The following is a 20,236-nucleotide window of genomic DNA, read 5'->3' on the forward strand; positions in this document are numbered from 1 at the left end:
GGAGAAGAACTCTCTTTACAAGTCAAAAAGCGACTCCCCGATTAGTCAACTGAGTCAATGTATTATTCCTTTCTGAAAATCTTTCTACAAAAAAAGAGAGAAAGAAAGAAAAAAAGGTCAAGTAAATATATAAACCTTCCTGTTTACTTTCGCAAAGGAGCTCTGTCCAGGTCATTGGAGTAAAAAAGTGATCCCGCTGTGGCAAAACACAATCTAGGTCCCTTAATCCTTCCTCTTTTGATCTCGAAAGGTAGTAACATTCAGTTCGGAGCTCACTCATCTGTAAATTGCATCACATTATCTCCAAGCGATTTAAGAAGCGAGCTCTGTTTGGTTTCAGGCATTTTAACCTGCCAAAGGCAAGAAGAAGGATTGCCCTCAACCTTTCCCCTCGCCACTGCCACCAGAGGAGGCAAAAATGATCGAGCCCATTGGGAACCAATACATTGTGTCCAGGCCGGTGTATTCTAAAACCACCTTCGGAGAAGAGCATAAGAAGAAACACAGGCATCATAAGACATTGCTGGAACATCTCAAAGACTCTTGTCGGTAAGGCATTTTTTAAAAAGATACTAACCTCGGGGAGACACAAAGCCCAGTCTCCCAGCTTCGCAAGCTTCCGAGCGCTCCCTCTTGGCTCGAGCCCCTCGCCTACAGCCTGCACTCGCTTCACACTGCGCCTTGTCCACTTTCGTTTCCAAGCCCCCCACTCCCTTCCACAGTGGGGAAGGCAGCCTTTCCGCCCAGCAAGACGAAGAGCTGGGACAGGGGCAGCTCTTCCAGGCCGGTGTCACACAGTGTAAGCTGTGTCTGACAAACCAGCTCTGTGCCAGCAGAAGGCAAGCAGCACTTTGCTTAAAAAAAAAAAAATCCCCTGGTGGTGGCCCGGGAGGGATTGAATTCAGGAGGTGAGTGTTAGTGGGAGTGACAATGAGGTGTTCATATTAAGATGCAATAGTATGTATGCGTACTATACTCTTATAATGTTACAGACCATCTATATTAGAGTTTACAAAGGGCTTCAAAGAATTCACGGAAAACCGAAATTCCAGGACAATGGAATTTTTCCATGAACTGTTCAAACAAAAAGCACCTTGCACTGAACCCTTTCCCCAGGCAGGGCTCTTCCCGCTTCCCACCTGTACGTAGGTTGCTCGCTGCGTGTCACTTAGTCGACTGATGTGTGGTTTTTCAATATTTTCAGCTGCTCCTCCCAGAAGGCCAAGAGAATCGCCCTCTCTTTGTTTCCCATAGCATCGTGGTTGCCGGCATACAGGATAAAGGAATGGCTACTCAGTGACATTGTTTCTGGAATCAGTACAGGTCTGGTGGCCGTACTGCAAGGTAACTTTTTAAAAGTATGATGACACTGTCCTCCACAGACCATAAAATTCACCCTTTTAAAAGAGCGTTGATTGGGTGTGTTCCTAAGGTTGTGCAACTATCACTACCATCTAATTCCAGAACATTTGCATGACCCTTGCAAACTCGGAGGCATTAGCAGTCACTCACTCCCCGTTTCCCCTCCCCCCACCCCAAGGCAACCGCTAGGCCACCTTTTGGGGTTTGTTGTGGTCTTAGGGATTCACTTGTTCGGCCCATTCCATGTCCACAGATTCTCTGTTGGGCTTCGTCCTCGTGGGGGGTTCCTGTGGCAGCGTCTATCAGTACTGCCCTCCTTTGTATGGACACATCATATTTTGCGATAGGGATGTTGCTTATTCATGCATCAATCGATGGATTATCTCCTAATCACGTGGTAGTTTCTGCTGGCTCACGGAGAACATTTTGAGGAGCTGACAAACCTTTTCCTCGGGGGTTGTTGCAGTGTTGCCCATCCCCACCAGCAGTAAATGAGAGTTCTATTTCTCCACATCCTCCCATTCCCTCTTGTCATTCTTGGCCTTTTTATTAAGAGCCATCCTCCTAGGAAGTAGTGGGATGCCAAGTGACACTAGGCTCTGGGCTGCTCACCACAAGGTAGGTGGTTCAACCCCACCAGGCTTTCTGCAAGAGAGAGATGAGGCTTTCTGCTCCCTGAAAGACTGAGCTCCGGAATCCTGTGTAAGGTGGATGTGAGTTAGGACCAACTCCGTGACAGTGGGTTTGGGTTGAGGGTTGGAGTCGATGAGATAGTTCATTGTGATTTTTATTTCAATTTCCCTAAGGAATAATGGTATTGTTTGCCTATCTATTGCCAAACTGTAAACATTCTTTATCAAAATTTGATTTGCAAGTATTTTCTCCCACTCTGTAGGTGATTTCTCTACCTTCTTGACAAGTTCCCTGTGGTATAGTTGTTGCACATTGGGCTGCGATCCCCATGGTCAAGGGTTTGAAGCCACCGGCAGTGCCACAGGAGAAAGCCTGGGCTGTCCCTCGTGTAAACAGTGACAGTCTCAGAAACCCACAGGGCTCACTGAGGCAGCATTGACTCCATGGCAGTCAGCTTGGTTGGTTTGGACAGTGCCCTTTGGGGTGCCTGTATTTTCTATTTAGATGAAGCCCAAGTGATCTAGTTTGTTCTTTGGTTGTGCATGGTTTAGCCAGCAAATTAAGAAGCCATTGCCTACTTCGAAGTCATAAGGACATATATCTGTATTTTCTTCTAAGAATTTTCTTGTTCTTGCTCCTGCCTTTACGCCTTTAATCCATTTTGGGTTAACAAGGCAACAAGTACTTAAGGTCCAACCTTGAATACGTAAAGACCCTGAAGAGACCTTCTCTGATACTCCGCGCACAAACTCAAGCCCCAACTGCTTGTGTCTTGGCAGGTCTAGCCTTTGCCCTGCTGGTCACCATCCCCCCGAGCTATGGATTGTATGCAGCCTTTTTCCCAGTCATCGTCTACTTCTTCTTGGGCACTTCTCGACATATCTCTGTGGGTAAGTGAGTTATTGGGCTGACTAATGCTCACACTGCTTTTCCTTCATGAATCCTATCAGTCACCAACTCCAACAGCTCCAAATTGGACACAGCCCAGGAGAAGAGTCCCACATTTCCTGTAGAAATTAGGACTGGGATCTGGGGAACGGGGCAGAGCTGTATACTCACATTATGGCTGAAAGACAAAGCATCGATTGACCATGATTTGTCCTTGGATGCGACTTAGGTCCATTTCCAGTTCTGAGTATGATGGTGGGAGCAGTCGTTGTGAAAGTGGTCCCAGACGCCGGTGGGGATGCTCTGATGATCTCTAATAGCTCGGAGAGTAATGGGATAACATCAGACGACCAACAGAAGGTGATGGTGGCTGCAACGGTGACAATCCTTTCTGGAATCATCCAGGTGCGCTCCTTCTCACGAAACCAGGCTTTCTCAGGCTGCTTGTCCTGACTGGTACACATTTGCCTAGGGTTTTCTCCCTCCTGCCAGACCGCCCCACTCTTTCTTTCTGGTTAGTATCCCTCCTTTGCCAGCCAGTAACTTACTGCCATCCAGCCAGCGCTGTCCCATAGCGAAACCCTATGGGTTTCCCAGACGGCACTACCCAAAGCATTTGAGGAGGGTCGCTCATCACTACCACAGGTTCCACTCCGCCCTCCAGGGTCTCTATGAGTTGGAATGAGTTGAAGGGCAGTAGATAAAAATGAAGTGGCTTCCAAACACTGGTGCGAAAATTCCAGTATCTCTTCATTCCATTTTTCCATGAACTTTTTTCAAAGGCCCCCTGGTACAGGCAATTTGTAGTGACAGCGGCAGCTTTGAATTTTTTTCTCTAATTCTTTAGAGACTGTGACTAAAACGAAAGGGGTGGGTCGTTTTGCACTTGGAAATGTGCACATCAAAGACGTAGGGGAAGCTGGCAAGGGCGGTGGAGGAACCTACCACTTGACTCCCAAGCCATACAGACACTTCCGGGTGTGGCCTAGGTTTATGGCTAGTGATATGCTTGTATAAGACTTTTTAAAAATCCAATAAGATATTATTGTATAAGACAGTTGCCTAAAGAGGGGGAAAGTTCATTCCTACCAGGTGGTGTTTCCTACTGACAATGTGGCCAGTTCTTCAGAATGTGTTTCTGGACCAAGTGTTTCGTGTGCCCATAGCTCCAGGAGCATTGCACGATGCAGGAGTGGAAAGGCACGCCAGGTAGCCAATGGACAGTGAAAGTATCCAGTTCTCTTTACTGCAAGACACCAGTGCTGTGGGAGAATAAACCGCCTTCGTCTCCCAGCTAAAGCTGAACATTTCTGATGTCCAGAGTCCACTTAGGACATCCAGAGTAAACAGTTAGATAGCATACACCTAAGTTGGGCAACTTGTTGGAAGGAATATGAATGGGCAGCAGCTAGCAAACATAACTTAGAATTACAGGAGCAAACATCAAAGCGTTGATGCTAGATAAGATTTTGCTCTGAAGGCTTATGAATGAGTCTTCTGAAGACTTACGTCTTATGGACACCCTAGCCTAGTTCTTACTGAACACTCTGTAGCCTTTCACGGGAGTGGCAAGAACTCTCCGTCAGGCTCTAGGAGGCTGGCCACCTGCTTCTGCAAGGCATAGAGCAGTCGGCCGAACCCTGACATTGTAAATCACGTAACTTGCTGATCCTGAGTTTTGCTAGAGTGTTCTCCTAAGCAAGGCCTTTGCCCTTCTCTTTCCAGTTGCTCATGGGGGTTCTACAGATCGGATTTGTGGTCATCTACCTTTCTGATTCCCTGATCAGTGGCTTCACCACAGCGGCCGCGGTTCATGTGTTGGTCTCCCAACTCAAATTTATGCTTCAGTTGAGTGTGCCAGCACACAGTGATCCGTTTTCAATTTTCAAAGTAAGTATTTATTGCCCTTAAAAAATACAGAAATACATGAAACTCACTGTTTTTGTTTCTAGAGACCTTTGCTGAATGCCTTTGCTGTGGGGCTTACCTAGAACTTGCAAGAAATCAAGGGGTTGAGCAACAGATTCACATTAAAGAAAAGTAAGGGACAAAGAGAACAGTACTGACAAGCAGCACATCTAGCACACAGCTAGCTTCAGCAATAGTAATTAAACGCCACCTCTACTGAGCTCAGACTCAAAAGTATTTCCAAAATATATGAAAAACTAATATTTTGTCCCACTGTTTTAACATTTTTTCCATTTGAAAACTTGGATAAATTGTGCTACTTGAGTTATACTGTTTCCCTATGCCTCAAAAGTGAGTCCTGGTGGTATAGGAGTAGGCAACACATTGAGCTGCTAATCACAAGGTCAGCTGTTCAAACCCACCAGTCGCCTCGAGAGAGAAAGATGAGGCTGCCTGCTCCTGCAAAGATTTAAAGTCTCCGAAACCCTAGGAGGCAGTTTTGCTCTATCCAATGTGGCCACTATGAGTCAGAATCAACCCCAGGGCAGCGGAGTTTTCTTTCAATCTCAAAAAACAGGCCTTCTTATGTTAGAATTGAGGTTCTGCTAAACCTTGTACAAGTCCTTGTTTATAAAACGAGAGAAAACAGTGATTGGCTTATTTCACTCAGCATAATGTCTTCAAGTTCCATCCATCCTGTAGGGTACCCATAAAAAACTAGAATTGCACTAGGCAGCGCAAAGCTTTCTTAGTATGAATTTTCCCTACTAGGTGAGCATCAAGCAATTATCTCTGAGCTAGTGCACCCAGTGGTGTCACCTGAGAAGGTTCTTTCTGGTCACAGTGAATTTTTTCATCAAAGCAGTTTCACTCAAACCTTGTTTTTTGTAATGGCCAATTTGAGAGACGGTGTGCAGCTGTGAAATTTGGTTTCCTGCTCAGGAAATAATGCCACAGAAACTGCTGTGATGTTGAGCACAGCTGACGAGGGCAGCGCTCTGGGAAACTCAAGTGCACCAGTGGTTTCCTCATGTCAAGGACAGTGAAATGCTGATTGATGACAAACCTTGTTCTGGACGTCAGTTAACTTCCCGAACTGATGAAAATGTCGACTCATAGTGCACGTGGAGTTCGTTCTACCAGGTCAGACTGTTCATCAAGCTTTCTATTTAGAGATTCTGAAAATATTGCACAACAGTGTGAGACAAAAAAAGGCCAGATTTGTGGCACCCAGGGGACTGGTTTTGCCACCACGACAATGCACCTGCCCACGCAGCCATCTCAGTGCACCAGTTTTTGGCAAAAAACATGCCTCTCTTGCCCCCACGCACCTTACTCACCTGACATTATCCATGCGACTTCTTCTTGTTTCCTCCAATGAAGAGGGACATGAAAGGACAGCGATATGATGACATAGAAGAGGTGAAGAAAAAAACGAGGGAGGTCCTGTCAACCATCCAAACAGATGAGTCTGAAACATTTTTCCAAGAATGGACTGGCAGATTTGGCAAATATATTAGGTGTAATGGAGAGTACTTTGAAGGTGATAAGGTTGTTTTGTAAAAAAAAAAAAATTTAAATACATAACTTTAAAAAAAATGCATCTGGTTTCTGGGGAGGTACCTCCCCATATATCAAGGCTTTATTTCTCCTAGTGGCTGAGTAGTATGGTATTGTATATATATATGCCACATTTGGTTTATACATTCGCTTGTTGATAGGCATTTAGGCTGCTTCCTCCTTGTGCATACGTTGATGTTGCAATGAACATGGGTGGACATATGTAAACACAGCATCGGTCTTCCCTCCTCCAGACAATGCCCTGCAGGGCAGGTAGTGTGCACAGCACTAGCATCAAAGAGTCTCTGGGCGCCTGAAAGAGAGCTTGTTTCAAACTAGAACCAACACTCCCTGGGCCCTTCCAGAGCTGCCCAAGAGCAAATGGAGAGCCCCTGGGAGATGGAAGCCACTGGTTTCTTCAAGTCAGACTGTGCACAGGGCAGTGAGGCCGGAAACCCTTTCCAAAGGTGACAAGGAGTGCCAGCTAAGCTACAGGGTGTGGACTTCTGAATGGACAGGGGTGAAGGGAGCCATGCTAAGGATGAACTATAAAGGTCAGAGGCTATTCCCTGGACAGAGAAGGAGGGACTGTTGCGAAATAAAGCAATGACTGGTTTATCTTGTGCTATATTAATACACGTGAGTCGTTTAAACCAGCAGAGAGTTATTCTCTCAGAGCGTAGGCGGCTACACACCTGAGTTCAGGGAGCTGGCTCTAGGGGAAGGGTGGCTTTCTGCCAGCACAGAAGACCCTTGTTTCTCTGAGCTGCTGCTGCTGGGCCAGCTTCTTGTGGCTGGCATCTCTCTTCCTGCATCTCTGCTTATTCCATTGCTTATCTAATATCTCTCATATCTCAGAAGAATTGGACGCAAGCCAAATGTATATAAAACTTCAATAATTTGCCGAGGCTACAGAGGAAATAAGCCACTGGTGAACTCCTTCTGTCCACAATTTGAGGGATGGGAGGAAAGTGGTTACTAAACAGATGCCTTAGAGAGAAGAGTATGGAAAGTCAACGGCATAAGTCTGACTTGAACAGTGAAAACATGGTCAGTTGATCCCCACTCTGGTGCACGCTGGACCGGATCTGCTTGTCAACATTTTCTGTATTTTGTCTTGTTTGTTCATGTTAGGGTGTATCTCAGAGGTGTTATGTCATTGGAGGTCACCCTCTTGAAGTTGTGTCATACCTTATTCTGGTTTTTTTGGTGATGAACAGCAAGTAGAAAAGGGTTTCAGGGGACCGTGGGGTGCAGTGGTTGTCAGGGGGCATGGCCATTAAAGGGAGACGATGTCAAGGAGTCCAGGAAGAAAACGAATGTTTGGAAACTGGTCGTGGTAGCAATTGTACAATTCTGCTTGGCGTGATTGAACTATGGAATGATATATGTATTAACTCCCAATTAATAAATTAGTTTTTTAACATCAAACATTTAATAACAAAAAGACAGATGAGAGGCAAAAGTCTTGAGATATTTCACCAAAGATATCTTCCCAAAATGTGTATATATGTATTCAAATGGACAGCAAACACATGTTTATTGTCATTAGCCATCAGAGAGAGGCAAAGCAAAACCACTATGGATGCCATTGCACTCCCCCTACAATCTCTACATTCAAATTGAGCCTACCATCCTCAAGGCAACTCAGACTTATGGTGACACTACATGACAGAATGGAGCTACTGCAGTGACTTACCAAGGCTGTAAAGATTCATGGGAGCAGAAAAACGCATATTTCTAGCATGGGCAGCTGGTGAATTTGAACTGCCAACCTTGCAGTCAACAGCTGAATGAGGAGCCTACTATGGTCCAAAGGCACCTTCTACAATGGCTAAGATGAAAATAACAACAAGAAAAAAACAAAAATGCATGCTAGTGAGGATGTGGAAAAATCAGAACCCTTAACCACTGCTGACAAGCATGCAATATGGTACCACCATTGTGTGGCAATTTCTCAAAAAAATAAAATAAACAAAACTAAAAATAGAACCAACACAAGACCGAGTAATTCCGCCCCTGGACATATATCCAAAAGACTTGAAAGCAAAGACTCCAAAGGATATTTGAACACCAACGTTCACTGCAACACTAACAGCAGCCCAAAGAAGACAGCAAACTAAATGCCCACCATCAAGTGAATGGGTAAACAAACTCAGCCAGGAGGAGAAATAAAAATACACGCTTGATTTGCTATATGCTACAGATGACTAGAGCTTGAAAACCATTATGCTGAGTGAAATAGCAGAGAGTTATTATATGACCTCACGTAAAAATAAAAGGCAAATGTGTAGAGACCAAAGTTTATTAGTGAATACATCATAATTGTACCGATAAACAAAAACATCACAATAAGAGGAGAAAAGATTAAGGATGTGAAGGATTTCGTTGTTTTTATTAGTAAATAATTTTATTGGGGGGCTTTTACAGCTCTTGTAACAATCCATACATCAATTGCATCAAATACACTTGTGCCTATGTTGCCATCATCCTTTTCAAAACATTGTCTTTCTGCTTGAGCAAAGGACTTCGTTTTACTTGGATCCACAATCAAAGCTCACGGGAGCAGCAGTCACGAGACCAGATGAAGGAAGTGTTGTTCTGGGCAGATATGTGTCAAGACGGCTCTAGAGAGTTAAAGAGCAGAGATGTCCACACTTTGCGGACTAAGGTGCATCTCCCCCAAGCCCTGATATTTTCAATCACCTCACATGCTGGACAATGAACAAGGAAGACAAAGTAAAATTGATGCAGTTGAATTATGTTTTGGCCAAGAGTACTGAAAGTACTGTAGACTTCCGGGAGAACAAACAAATCTGTGGTTGGCAGAAGTACAGCCAGATGCTCCTGAGAAGCGAGGAGGGCAAGACTTCAAGTCATGGACTTTTAACAAGCATGCTCTCAGAGTGGACGAGTTCCTAGAGAAGGGACATGAAGCTTAGGGAAGTAGAAGGTCAGTGGACAGAGAGGTGGGTAGGTACACCTACCCACCCCACACCTCCATTCGATGGATTGATACCGTGGGGGCAACAAGGTGCTCAAAAATAACAATTTTGAGACTGGAGCAGGATCGGGCCATGTTTCCTTCTGTTGGACAAAGGGTTGCGGTGAAGGAGAAGTCACTCCAGAGGAGGAAGGGTGGGAGCAGGGAGGGAGGTACGAGTAATAGAAAAATCAGCACCAATTTAGGGTAGGATCGCACAATTGTGATTATGGTGATTATGTCAATAATTTAAGGTGACCGGATTTTAACATTGGTAAAGCAGGACAAAAGCGGGACACCGTTGATAAAACTCATATCCTGGCGAAATAGCCACATGGCAGCCGAAAACCGTATACCCTGGCTTGTCGTGCATTCTTTCCAAAAATCGAAACTTTTTTAAACACCGTGGGACACGGGAAAATTTGTTAAAAATCAGGACTGTCCCGCCAAAAGCGGGATGTCTGGTCATTTTACAATAATTATGCACTGTGAAAATTGTGATAGATACACTCAGAACCATGTCAAAAATCTTTTTTTTTTTTTTTGGTAAATGACACAAGTAGACTTTTATTTTTCCCTCCACTGCTCCATAAAGACAAAGCAGCTGTTCATTCAAAATTCTTCAAAGGTCTGCTGAGGCTGCTTCATGGGATTTGGTTCCTGGGTTTGAAGGCTCCAGTGTGACTTCGTGTAAGGGGCCTAATGTGCTAGGTGCTCTCTCTCCTCGTTCATTGTGAGAAGCCCCGGTGGCATCATGGCTCTGGTGTGCGGCTGCGCACTGCAAGCTCAGCCGTTGGAAACCACCAGCTGCTCTGATAGAGAAGAGGGAGGCTTTCTACTCCCATAAGGAGTGTGGTCTCAGAAACCTGCAGGGGCAGTTCTCTGATAGGATGACTATGACGTGGAATGGAATCAAGGGCAGGGAGATGGAATGGAAACTCGTTCTGAGTTCATGGTGGCACTCTCGAGTCTCAAAAGCTTGTGAGTCGATATCCAAAGCACAGCAGTTGGTCCCTATTGAACTGGAGCATCAGAGGAAGGAGGAGGGTCTACAACAGGAGGTGAGTGTGGAATGTGAGGCTAGATGCTCTCCTCTGTCATGAGACCAGTCGACCTGGTTACCAGGTTACCATTCCTATTTTGATCCAAGAGTCCATTTAAGAATCCTCATCAAAAGGGAGTAAAATGCAGAACAGAATTTAAAAGTAGCATCGACTCTAGATCCGGAATGGGAAGCCATTTTTCTGTCAAGGGCAATGTGGACATTTAGAACATCATTTGAGGGCCACACTGGTCAAACGTTTAATGGACTTGCCTCTAAGGTGACAGCTCCAACTGCTCCTCTTGGGTGAGGCTTGTGATGTCTGATGGCCTTGCTGGTTCCGTGGGCTTATGCAGCATGTGGTTCCGATGTTCCCCACCTGCTCTAGGTCTTTTAGGGGCATGGAGGGGGAATCAAACCCTCAATCGATTCTCCCGAGATTATCCGTAAACCTGACACCAAAAATTTCTCTGACAGTCATCTTCAACACAACCAACAGTTTAGCTTAGCTAGTAAAAATAGTCTACCTTTAACATTATGCTTTTTTAAATTGTGAATTGGACGACGGTTTACAGAGCAAATCATCACTCTTACGTTCCGTAATGCATATACATTTTATTTCAACTCATTCATTGCGATCACCCCAGTGTACCATCGCTTATTCCACCTCCTCCTTGTATTTCCTGTTTGCTTCTCCTTCTTTCCTAACCCTCTGAGCTTTGTCCTAGCGCAAATGCCACCCTTTTGATGGTAAATGGTTGATTATTCTAACACAGGGCTAACTTCAGTTCCCGATATGATTAATGTCCATAGATTTGGGGATTCCAACAGTCTCTATCCAACCAGTAAGGCTCTTTATGATGTTGAGTTTCTGTCCCACGTTGCCCTCCATTCTATCGGAGCCCTTCTAAGGTGCTCCGTTTCTGAGTGGTTGGCAGTAGGGCAGGCACCAGCTAGTTCTGGTCTGAGAATGGTGAGACGGCCGTTTTCGCAATCCTTGAGGCCATGTCCTCATTTTCAGCCCTCTTCTCTGAACAGAGAGAGACCAAGAGTTGCAGGTCAGCTGGCCGCTCGGGAGCTTTGAAGACCCCGTGACTACTCACCGAAGTAGGAGGCAGAAAAGCTCAAGCACTGTGCCTGTTTAGGAGACATCTCCGTGCGATCAAATGAACAACAGCAACTAGAAAGGCTCGATAGGAGCCTTAGGGAGCACTTGGAAACGGGGGAACAAGGAGGGGTGTCCAACTGCAAGAATGTAATCAACATCACGACCGTGTATGCATGGCAACTGTTGAAATGGTGCATGGTTCGCTGAGTATAGTCTCAGAAATCACAAAAATAAATCACATTTAGAAGAAGACAAAAGGCAAGATGAGCTGATCCTGTCACATGAACATAGCAAGGAAAATCCATACCCAAATGGGATTTCCACCATCTCCATGGAGGTTAGGATTTCCGACATGTGTTGAAGGGGGACACGGCTCAATCCATAACAATGGCCAGAGAGACCTACAAGCAGGAGACCAGTTGAAGAAATGAAAAATAACTAACTAGCCAATATATCTTGGCATTTGCCTCAAAATTTCCAGCAAAAATGCCAGAAACCTCCTAAATCAGGGTGGTAGCCACAATGCCCTTAGGGTTGTTGTTGTTGTTGTTGTTAATTGCCACCAAGTCAATCACCACCACCTGATGCACTTAATTTGGAAGACTCACTGTTGAGCATCATCGCCAGACCCAGCCTCCACGGGGAGACAGGTGCCTGAGGTGGCTTGGCTGGGAAACAAAGGCAGGTCTCTCTCACGGAAGATGAGAAGTCTACTGCTGCCCCGCTGCTGCCCAGGGACGTCCTTTGCCTCCTCACCCTTCTGTGCTCCTCTCCCCAGTGTCGCTTTCGTGGTTGGCATGATTGTTCACCGGTCTTGTTTGCTCTACACCGGTTCTGTCTACTGATGCCACACGTCGTCTTACATGTTCACTTTCGTCCATGTGCACAGAATTACGTCTGGAGTCTACACCCTGCATGCCTGCAGGGCTTGCGTGTTGGCTTTGTCTTTCGTTTTGTTTTTTGTCTTTATCATTTTAGGTTCTTCAGTCCATATTCTCACAGATAGAGAAGACGAATATCGCGGACCTGGTGACATCCCTGATCATTCTGTTGATTGTATTTGTGGTTAAGGAAATCAACCAGCGCTACAAAGCCAAACTTCCGGTGCCCATTCCGATCGAACTCATCATGGTAACGGCCCATCGACTCACTTTTCTCTCAGGGTTCCTTAGCCTAGTGTGTCTCCACTGTCAGTCCTTCACCCTTGACTGAGGTGTCAGCGCCACAATTTCTAGACACAAGGCAGAGTCGCTCCACATGGGATAGCAGCCTTGGAAACCTCTGGGTTTCTCTTTCCATCGAAGACATGGATGGCGCAGACCGTGGCCTCTGAGAAGATGGGTAATAGACCCCTGGGAATTGGAGCTATGGTTCTCAACATGGCCGGGGTGCATTCGAATCACCTCAAGAACACAGCAGCATAAACACCTGTGGCCTCGAGCGGTCTCTGTCTCCTGGAGACGCCTTCACGGTGTTTGCCAGGGCCAATTTCTTGGAAGCAGGTCTCCAGGCCTTTCTTCCGAGGTGCCTCTTGGTCACTTTGACGCTCCAACCTTTCCGGTCCCCACTGAGCTTTGCATCATCCCGGGCTCCAGAATGGTCTCGGGACTTTTGTTGGCTGGGAGCTCCTTCTTTAATCGCTTCTAGGGATGGGATCTGGGAGTGGTAGAGGTTCAGAGTCACACTCCTGATTTCATCTCTGATTTCTAACTCGGGCACTTTTGCAACTTTGCAGACAGTGATTGCCACAGGTGTATCCTATGGTTTTGACTTCAAAAACAGGTTCAATGTGACTGTCGTTGGGGATATGCCAAGTGGGTAAGTGAGTCTTTTATGGTGGCTTCGCTAAGCACTCGGCAGAGCTTGCTGACCCAGTGGTAGGGACTGAACTGCACGAACCCATAGCCGAACTCTCCGGGCCCTCCCCACCCCCACCCCCACCCCCCCCAGTCCGTGCGGAAGGTTCCCTCCTGGGCTGGGATGGGGATGTGAAGAAGGTAAGCGTCCCTAGTTCTCAAGATGAGAAAGTTTCTCCTTGGAGGACCTCACCGGCCAGGCAGGGAGCAAGCACTCACCCGCGAGTGGAAATGAGTGAAAGTAGAAAAACAGGCAGCACAAATCCCTTCCTCCTCGTCAAGAAGCACCCAGTGCCAGCAGATTTCCGGGTCTGTAAGTAAGTCACCGTAAACAGTCGGTGTTTGGGGTTACTGAAGCCAAGTTCTGAGCGTTCAAAAGCGGCTGTGAAGCCGCTGGAGCCACCCAGAGAGGCACATGCTGTCCTTTCTCAGGATCTGCTCAAAACAAATGCCCAGGGATGGCTGGCCTGGCGGGGAGTCCAGGGACTGGAAAGTGCATCTCAAGGAAGGGAGATTCCATTTTGTGCCCTCTTTTTCCTCTCCCTGCCCTCTCTGGCCATAGAAAGCATTGCTTTTACTAATTTGCTTGCCAAGGAAAGGTTGCTTTCCTATTTAACAGAGAGAGAGAGAGAGAGAGAAAGAGAGCCTCTCGCTCCACCACTCTCCACTCTGCATTTATAATCCCAAAACCAGCATCTGTATTTATTAAAACTTATTACCATCAAATCGGTTTTGATTCACAGCAACCCTATAGGACAAGGAGAAATGACTCCACTGGGTTTCCAACCCTGGAGTAGACAGCCTCGTTTGTCTCCTGTGGAGCAAGCTGGTGGTTTCAAACTACTGACAGTGTAGTTAGCAGCCCAACCTGAAACCCACTCTACTTTTTATGAGGTTGATGTTCAAATACCCAAATTATTTTAAAAACATGTGCAAGTGGGCTTCAAAAAGTTTGTGGGAAAGTGGGATTTTTCCATGAAAATTTTGGAGCCCCCTCGTATATATTTTAAGATAAAATAGGGGGGTTTCAATCACCAGATCTTCCCATCTTTAATGGATGCAAACCAGCCCTATTCATTTAAAGGATTTTTACACGGCAATTAGGCTGAAGTTTAACGACAACTTCTAGCAACTTTCAAGTAATTCCACTTTAAATGTCTCAGGAGACACAAGTCACAAAAGGGGAAGAAAGAGTACATAGATGTATACTGAAGTGTATACAGAAGAGTGTGTTTTGTTTTGTTTTTTGTCAGAAGAATTTTTGAAAGAAAAGATGTACCTGGCCATCACCAAGGTGCAGTTTGGAGCCCTTACTTAGTGAATACACATTTAAATGTCAGGAGACCTCTTTCTACCAGGTGTGGAGGGCAGGGAGTGTAGCTCACGTTTCTGAACCTTTTGGCTCCACAGAGTGAGGGTTGCCTGGTAGGTGAGCAGCATGTTCTAGAAACAAGAGTCCTTGAGATGTGTGCCTGACTAACTTCCTGACCTTGAGCAAAATGATGCAACTCTGACTCCAGGTCCCTGGCTGTCCATGGGGCTAAACACAGTGGCTAGATGAAGAGGATTCTGATAAGGATGCAGTGTGATTATGCATGAGACTTGCTTACAGCCGTAGCTACCCTACCATCAATGTTTGATTGTATGACTCCTATTGCTAATTTGGTACCTAAGTTAGGGACTACACCAATTTTATTTTCCCGGTGGATGACTTATTGGGCATTTTACATTTCTGATCACCGCAAATAGAGTATAACGGAAGGTAATGGTTATTCGTTTTTCCTAATCAGTGGTTTGAACCCACCGTATCACTCTGGGAGAAAGTTGAGCACTCAAGATTACAGTCTTGAATGATTTTTTTAAGAGAGAGAAAGAGAGAGATTGCAGTCTTGGAAATCCTCGGATCCTGCAGGGTTCCTGGAATGTGAATAGACTGCATAGCAATAGCTTCTGTCTATTTGATACTCTACTGCTCGTGTGTGTGTGTGTGTGTGTGTGTGTGTGTGTGTGTGTCTCGCCTGAGACCTTAGTTGGTGAAGTTACACATAGTGAACCTAGACAATGGCAAAGGGAGCCAAGCTTTGAAAGGAAAAGCCAAGGAGATACTCAGGCTCCTATTAATCACTAACCGGCACATTGCATTTTATAGTGTGCAAATAGCGTTTGCCGTCTTTACTTGATTTGGCCCACCCACAAAATGACAAAGAGAACAAGCTTTGCAAATGAGGAAACTGGCTCAGGAAGGAGCAAAGGCAGAGCCCGGAAGAAAAGCCACCTGTCCAGACGGTAAATCTGTCTGTACCCAATCACCGTCTATGGTACTTTGAGGCCAAAAAAAGAGAGTCGCCGTAGCAAGCTGCTGGTCGTTGTGGTATAAAATGCAAAAGTTCATTGTACCACTGTTTTCAGATCTAGTCAGAACAAAAATCCCAAGCCAGCCTTCTGACTTCTGGTGGGGCAGAGCACGGGACGGTAGATGCTGCTGCCCTGCCATGGAGTGGATTTCAACTCACAGCAGCCTACAGGACAGAGAAGTCCCCCCAGAGGACAGGCAGGGAGCTTTACAGGGACAGGGAGCCAAGTCTGTCCTCCCGTGGGCTCAAACTGCAAACCTTTCAGTGAGCAGCCAAGCGCCTCATCCGTGTGCCCCCGGAACTCCTTGGGCCCGTTGTACTGCTTCAAAATCAGAGCTGATATTTTATTAATAGATGTCTTCCCAGAACTTGGAGGAATTCAGAACCAGGTGAGAGAATTTAATTGGCCCTCTTCTAATAAACCTAAGGTCAGAGGTCGATCTTTAGAGAAGCTAAGCATCCGTGTCGGTGTTGGATGTTTGAGTTTTCTATATTTGTACTCCTGTCATACAATGCGGGGGAGAGAGGAGGCTTTCTACTCCTGGAAGGAGCTACAGTTGGGAAACCCACAGGGACCATTCTACCCTATCCCGTAGGGTCGCTCTGAGTAGGAATCAACTCGATGGCAGTGAGTTTGGTTTGGGTTGGGTCATATAAGGAGTGACTATCGTTTAAATGTTGAAAGTTTGTGAGGCATAAGCAGAGATATAGCTTCTCTGAGTTGGAAGTACCCCTGACGCTCGATCACTGGAACCCCGTCTCCAGCAAAGTCACTGCTGGCTCCACACGGGACAGAGTCCAAGGCCCATCTGTTTGCCGGAGGGTTTTCCACCAAAAGTTGTTGTTTTCTATAGACTTTCCTGCTCACCTTGTTCCAAATTGTGTTTGCTCAAAGAACCTTCAAGCTTGGATAGCAGCTAGACCCGTTGTGGATAATGCTTTACAACCCAATGTAACAACACAAGTGCAACTGTAGGTCTTTGGCACAAGACTTGTGGGGACATAAGTGTACATTATAGTGTGGCCACGCTTAGATTTACTGCTATCACTGGCCTGCATTCACAATCGTGCATCATCAAATTCAGGCAGTATTGCATTTCATCAAGAAGGTAGCAAATTCCAAAGTTTTCAGTGGGGCTAAATTCTGACCAGTGATATTCCAAAAAGAGGCACAACACAGCCTAGATTTTGCTCATTGTCCAACAATCACCTTCCGTATCCCAAGGAGAGTGTCTGCCCCTGGGCATAGGATGGTGGCTTCAGTTGTCCCAGCCCCTGCTCCATGTTTGTGTGCAGAGTAAAGGCAGGGTGTGTGGAATCCCCAGCAGGAGCTGGAGAAGCACAGAGCATCTCCCCCAACCCCAAATTTATGGTCATGGGAGACTTCTGAACAGAAGGGTGGGGCTGTGCGGGATGGAGCAAGCAAAAGGAACGGCATAGTAGAAGGTTCCAACGTGCAAGAAAGGCACCTTCAAGAAAGCCAACGAAGCTTGGTCTGACTAGAGCACAAATGTGAGACAGGATGGCAATGAAATTGGAAATGTAGGTTTGCGTTAGGATTTTTCCTAAGAGCAAATAGATGTCATGGAAGACTGATAAGCGGGCTGGTGACCGTCCTGCGTGCTTAATTTCTATTTCAGGTTTCAGGCCCCTATTACACCTGATGTGGGGATTTTCCAACAGACCATAGGAGACAGCTTCGCCATCGCAATCGTTGGCTTTGCCGTGGCCTTTTCGGTTGCCAGTGTCTATTCTCTCAAATATGATTACCCAATTGATGGCAATCAGGCAAGTATACAGCCGGCACTGGGTCTAATCGGGCAACTTGAAGTACTATATGGTGTACCTATATCACCAACCCCCACCCCCCACCCCCGCTTGTTCTCCCTCCAGGAGTTAATAGCTTTGGGCTTGAGTAACATCCTCACTGGGTCCTTCAGAGGATTTGCATCCAGTACAGCGCTCTCCAGATCAGGGGTTCAGGAGAGTACAGGCGGCAAAACACAGGTACTTCATGGTCTTGGCCATGTGGGCCATCCCAGTACCCGTATTTGGGGACCTGAGCAGGGGGAAATGACAATTGTGTAATGAGATGTCTTTTCCTCCTCCTCCTCCTCCTTTTTCAGATTGCCGGCCTTCTCAGTGCCATCATCGTGTTGATTGTCATTGTTGCCATTGGATTCCTGCTGGAACCACTACAAAAGGTAGCACACTTTTAAATTATATTTGGGGCGTGGGGTGGGAATCACATCTCTCTCCTTTGGGTAATGAGCCAAGTATCCTGATTCTTAAACTCTGTGGAGACCATTTGCCACTGGTCTGGTTGTCTCTAACTAAGGACGCCTTGGATGGGTCAGAGGAGAGGGTGCTCCACGGGCTTTTCCGGGACTGGTTTGTCAGAAGACCCCCAGGGCTTTCTTCTAAGGTGTCCCTGGGCAGACCTGAACCTTCCACCTCTTGGTTAGCAGCCAAGCAGGCTAACAACTTACCCCACTCAAGGACTGCTTGACCTCTGGAAACACAATCGATACTCGGGGCAGTGAGGTCACTACACGCTCCAGAACTTTTCATCATCAATACCCGATGGGTCAAAAATATTTATTTTCCCTTGGGCAACATTTTATGAATGTTAGGAATTCAGATGTCCAAATTACCTTATCTACCTGCTGTTTTCGTGTTCGTAGCCCCACGTGTAATTAATGTTTCAGCAGGAAGGCATCTGGCACTGCAGAACTGACTGGGTGAGGATCTCCTAAAGGTTGAGGCAATCACCTTCACTATCGACTGCAGGGCATGGTGCTGCCAGCCACACCGCCCGTCCTCAGGCACACGCCCTCCCGTTCCCAGCTCCTGGTCTGACTCCAAGACCAACACTGTCAGATCGCAGAAGAGGGGCAAGCGTCGCACCTGCCCCTCATGTTCCTCTGCCCATCTCTCCTCCACCGTAACATGCCGGAGATTAGTCTTATGCTCCTTGGAATGTCTGTAACCCTTGGATGAAAGAATCATCCCAACAGGAGACCCTGGAAAACCTAGCACCTCCAGGAAACCAACCCAAACTCCTTGCCAACTAGTCAGTTCCAGCTCAAGGTGACGCAGCGTCACAGGGTAGGATCAAACCACCAACCTTTAGGTGAGTCAGAAAGAGGAGGCCATTTGCATCACCCAAGGCCTCTTCTGGGAAACCAGCCCGTGGGAACGATGTTCAGAGGCGAGGCAGTTCACGGGCACTGGCTCTGGAAGCCTGCAGGCCTAGTTTGAGTCCTGGCCGAACTTTGGGCAAAATATTTCACCTTTCTGAACCTCAGGTTCCCACTTTGTAAGAGAGAAAGAGTCGGATCAACCTCACAGAGGTTGCTATGAAAATTAAATGAGGGGATGCTTGTGAAGTCCTTACCTGGGGCCTGGCACTTGGTAAGCACTTGGTTAGTCATAGCCACTACGTTTTGTATCATTCTTACCATTATCCAAATACTCTGTTCCCTTTCTGGTTGCATGGGACGCAGAGCTAGGATCGGGCACACCAATTGTGAGTTGTTAGTAAGGCCCTTTGTCCCTGTGGATCGGTCACTGAAATCTGACAGAGCCCAGATCTGTGGACTGCCAGTGGGGTCCTTCCAGAAGAGCCTTGCTGGTGGTTTTCAAAGGCGAGGAGTTCTGTTTGCCAAACATGTGTGTTCTCTGTACAGTAAACTACTGATTTCAAAATGGATGGCATTAAAGGAGTCAGCAAGTCATCACCAGTGGAAGAGAAGAACGTGCCTCACGATAAGAATAAACACAAGTTGCATGTGCGCATGCGAGCACACACACACACACACACACACACACACACACACACCTTACCTAGAGAACTACATAGAGCAGCTCAGGGTGCTGTTGCCCAGCTGCACAGGGCATCTGTCCAACCCAGATCCATTTAGAGAAGTAAATGAAACCATTTCTGTTTACAATCCTAGCTCCCTCCGAAATAAGCCACACACTTGAGGACATTCCCCGTGGTGTTAATCAAATCTCTTCCACAAAAGATCCATGTGGTAAGCTCTCAGGAGAACCTTATGTCAGAACTGTCTTCATTTCAGCTAAAGATCTGCTTTGCTTCATTTTAACATATGAACCAGCAGAGCCCACAATGACGGCCAACTAGGATGTTTGTTGTGTGCCTACCAAGCATCAGCAGCATTGGGAACACATTATTTGTAGTTCATCCGTCCTATCAGTTACTAGATGCCTGGTGAAATGATCTTCTGTCTCCCTTCTATGGTTGCGCACCACTCTTTCATCCTACGTTTTTGGTTGTGGTTTTTGTAAATTGCTTCCAGTGGTTTTTATATGGAGTACTGCCCAAGGGGGAAATAATGCTCAAAGGCAAGGGAAAAGTATGCATGTCTTCTAACAGGTGCTGTTTAGCATGCTTTATAAGGCTAGTTGGTGCCCTGGAGATGTTGTGGTTATGTGTAGGTCCGCTAATTGCAAGGCAGTTCAAACCCACCCGCGGCCCTATGGGAGAAAGATGAGGCTGTCCATTCCAGGAAAGCTTTA

At 46.4% G+C, this 20,236-nt stretch overlaps 1 protein-coding gene across 1 annotated transcript in view; it reads left to right on the plus strand.

Moving 5' to 3' along the window:
• The first annotated feature begins 418 nt into the window (after nt 1-418).
• Nucleotides 419-20,236, plus strand: part of SLC26A3 (solute carrier family 26 member 3) — a 32,968-nt gene continuing 13,150 nt past the window's right edge. The window contains exons 1-10 of the mRNA XM_004702590.2: nt 419-549; nt 1,205-1,344; nt 2,775-2,885; nt 3,113-3,288; nt 4,609-4,773; nt 12,463-12,615; nt 13,220-13,302; nt 17,335-17,482; nt 17,588-17,701; nt 17,821-17,898. Coding sequence (XP_004702647.1) covers nt 419-549; nt 1,205-1,344; nt 2,775-2,885; nt 3,113-3,288; nt 4,609-4,773; nt 12,463-12,615; nt 13,220-13,302; nt 17,335-17,482; nt 17,588-17,701; nt 17,821-17,898 — 1,299 coding nt within the window. The remainder of the gene's footprint in view (nt 550-1,204; nt 1,345-2,774; nt 2,886-3,112; nt 3,289-4,608; nt 4,774-12,462; nt 12,616-13,219; nt 13,303-17,334; nt 17,483-17,587; nt 17,702-17,820; nt 17,899-20,236) is intronic.

This window comes from Echinops telfairi, unplaced genomic scaffold, assembly GCF_000313985.2.
Source record: "Echinops telfairi isolate 266 unplaced genomic scaffold, ASM31398v2 ScPeMD7_23;HRSCAF=83, whole genome shotgun sequence".
Taxonomy (NCBI): domain Eukaryota; kingdom Metazoa; phylum Chordata; class Mammalia; order Afrosoricida; family Tenrecidae; genus Echinops; species Echinops telfairi.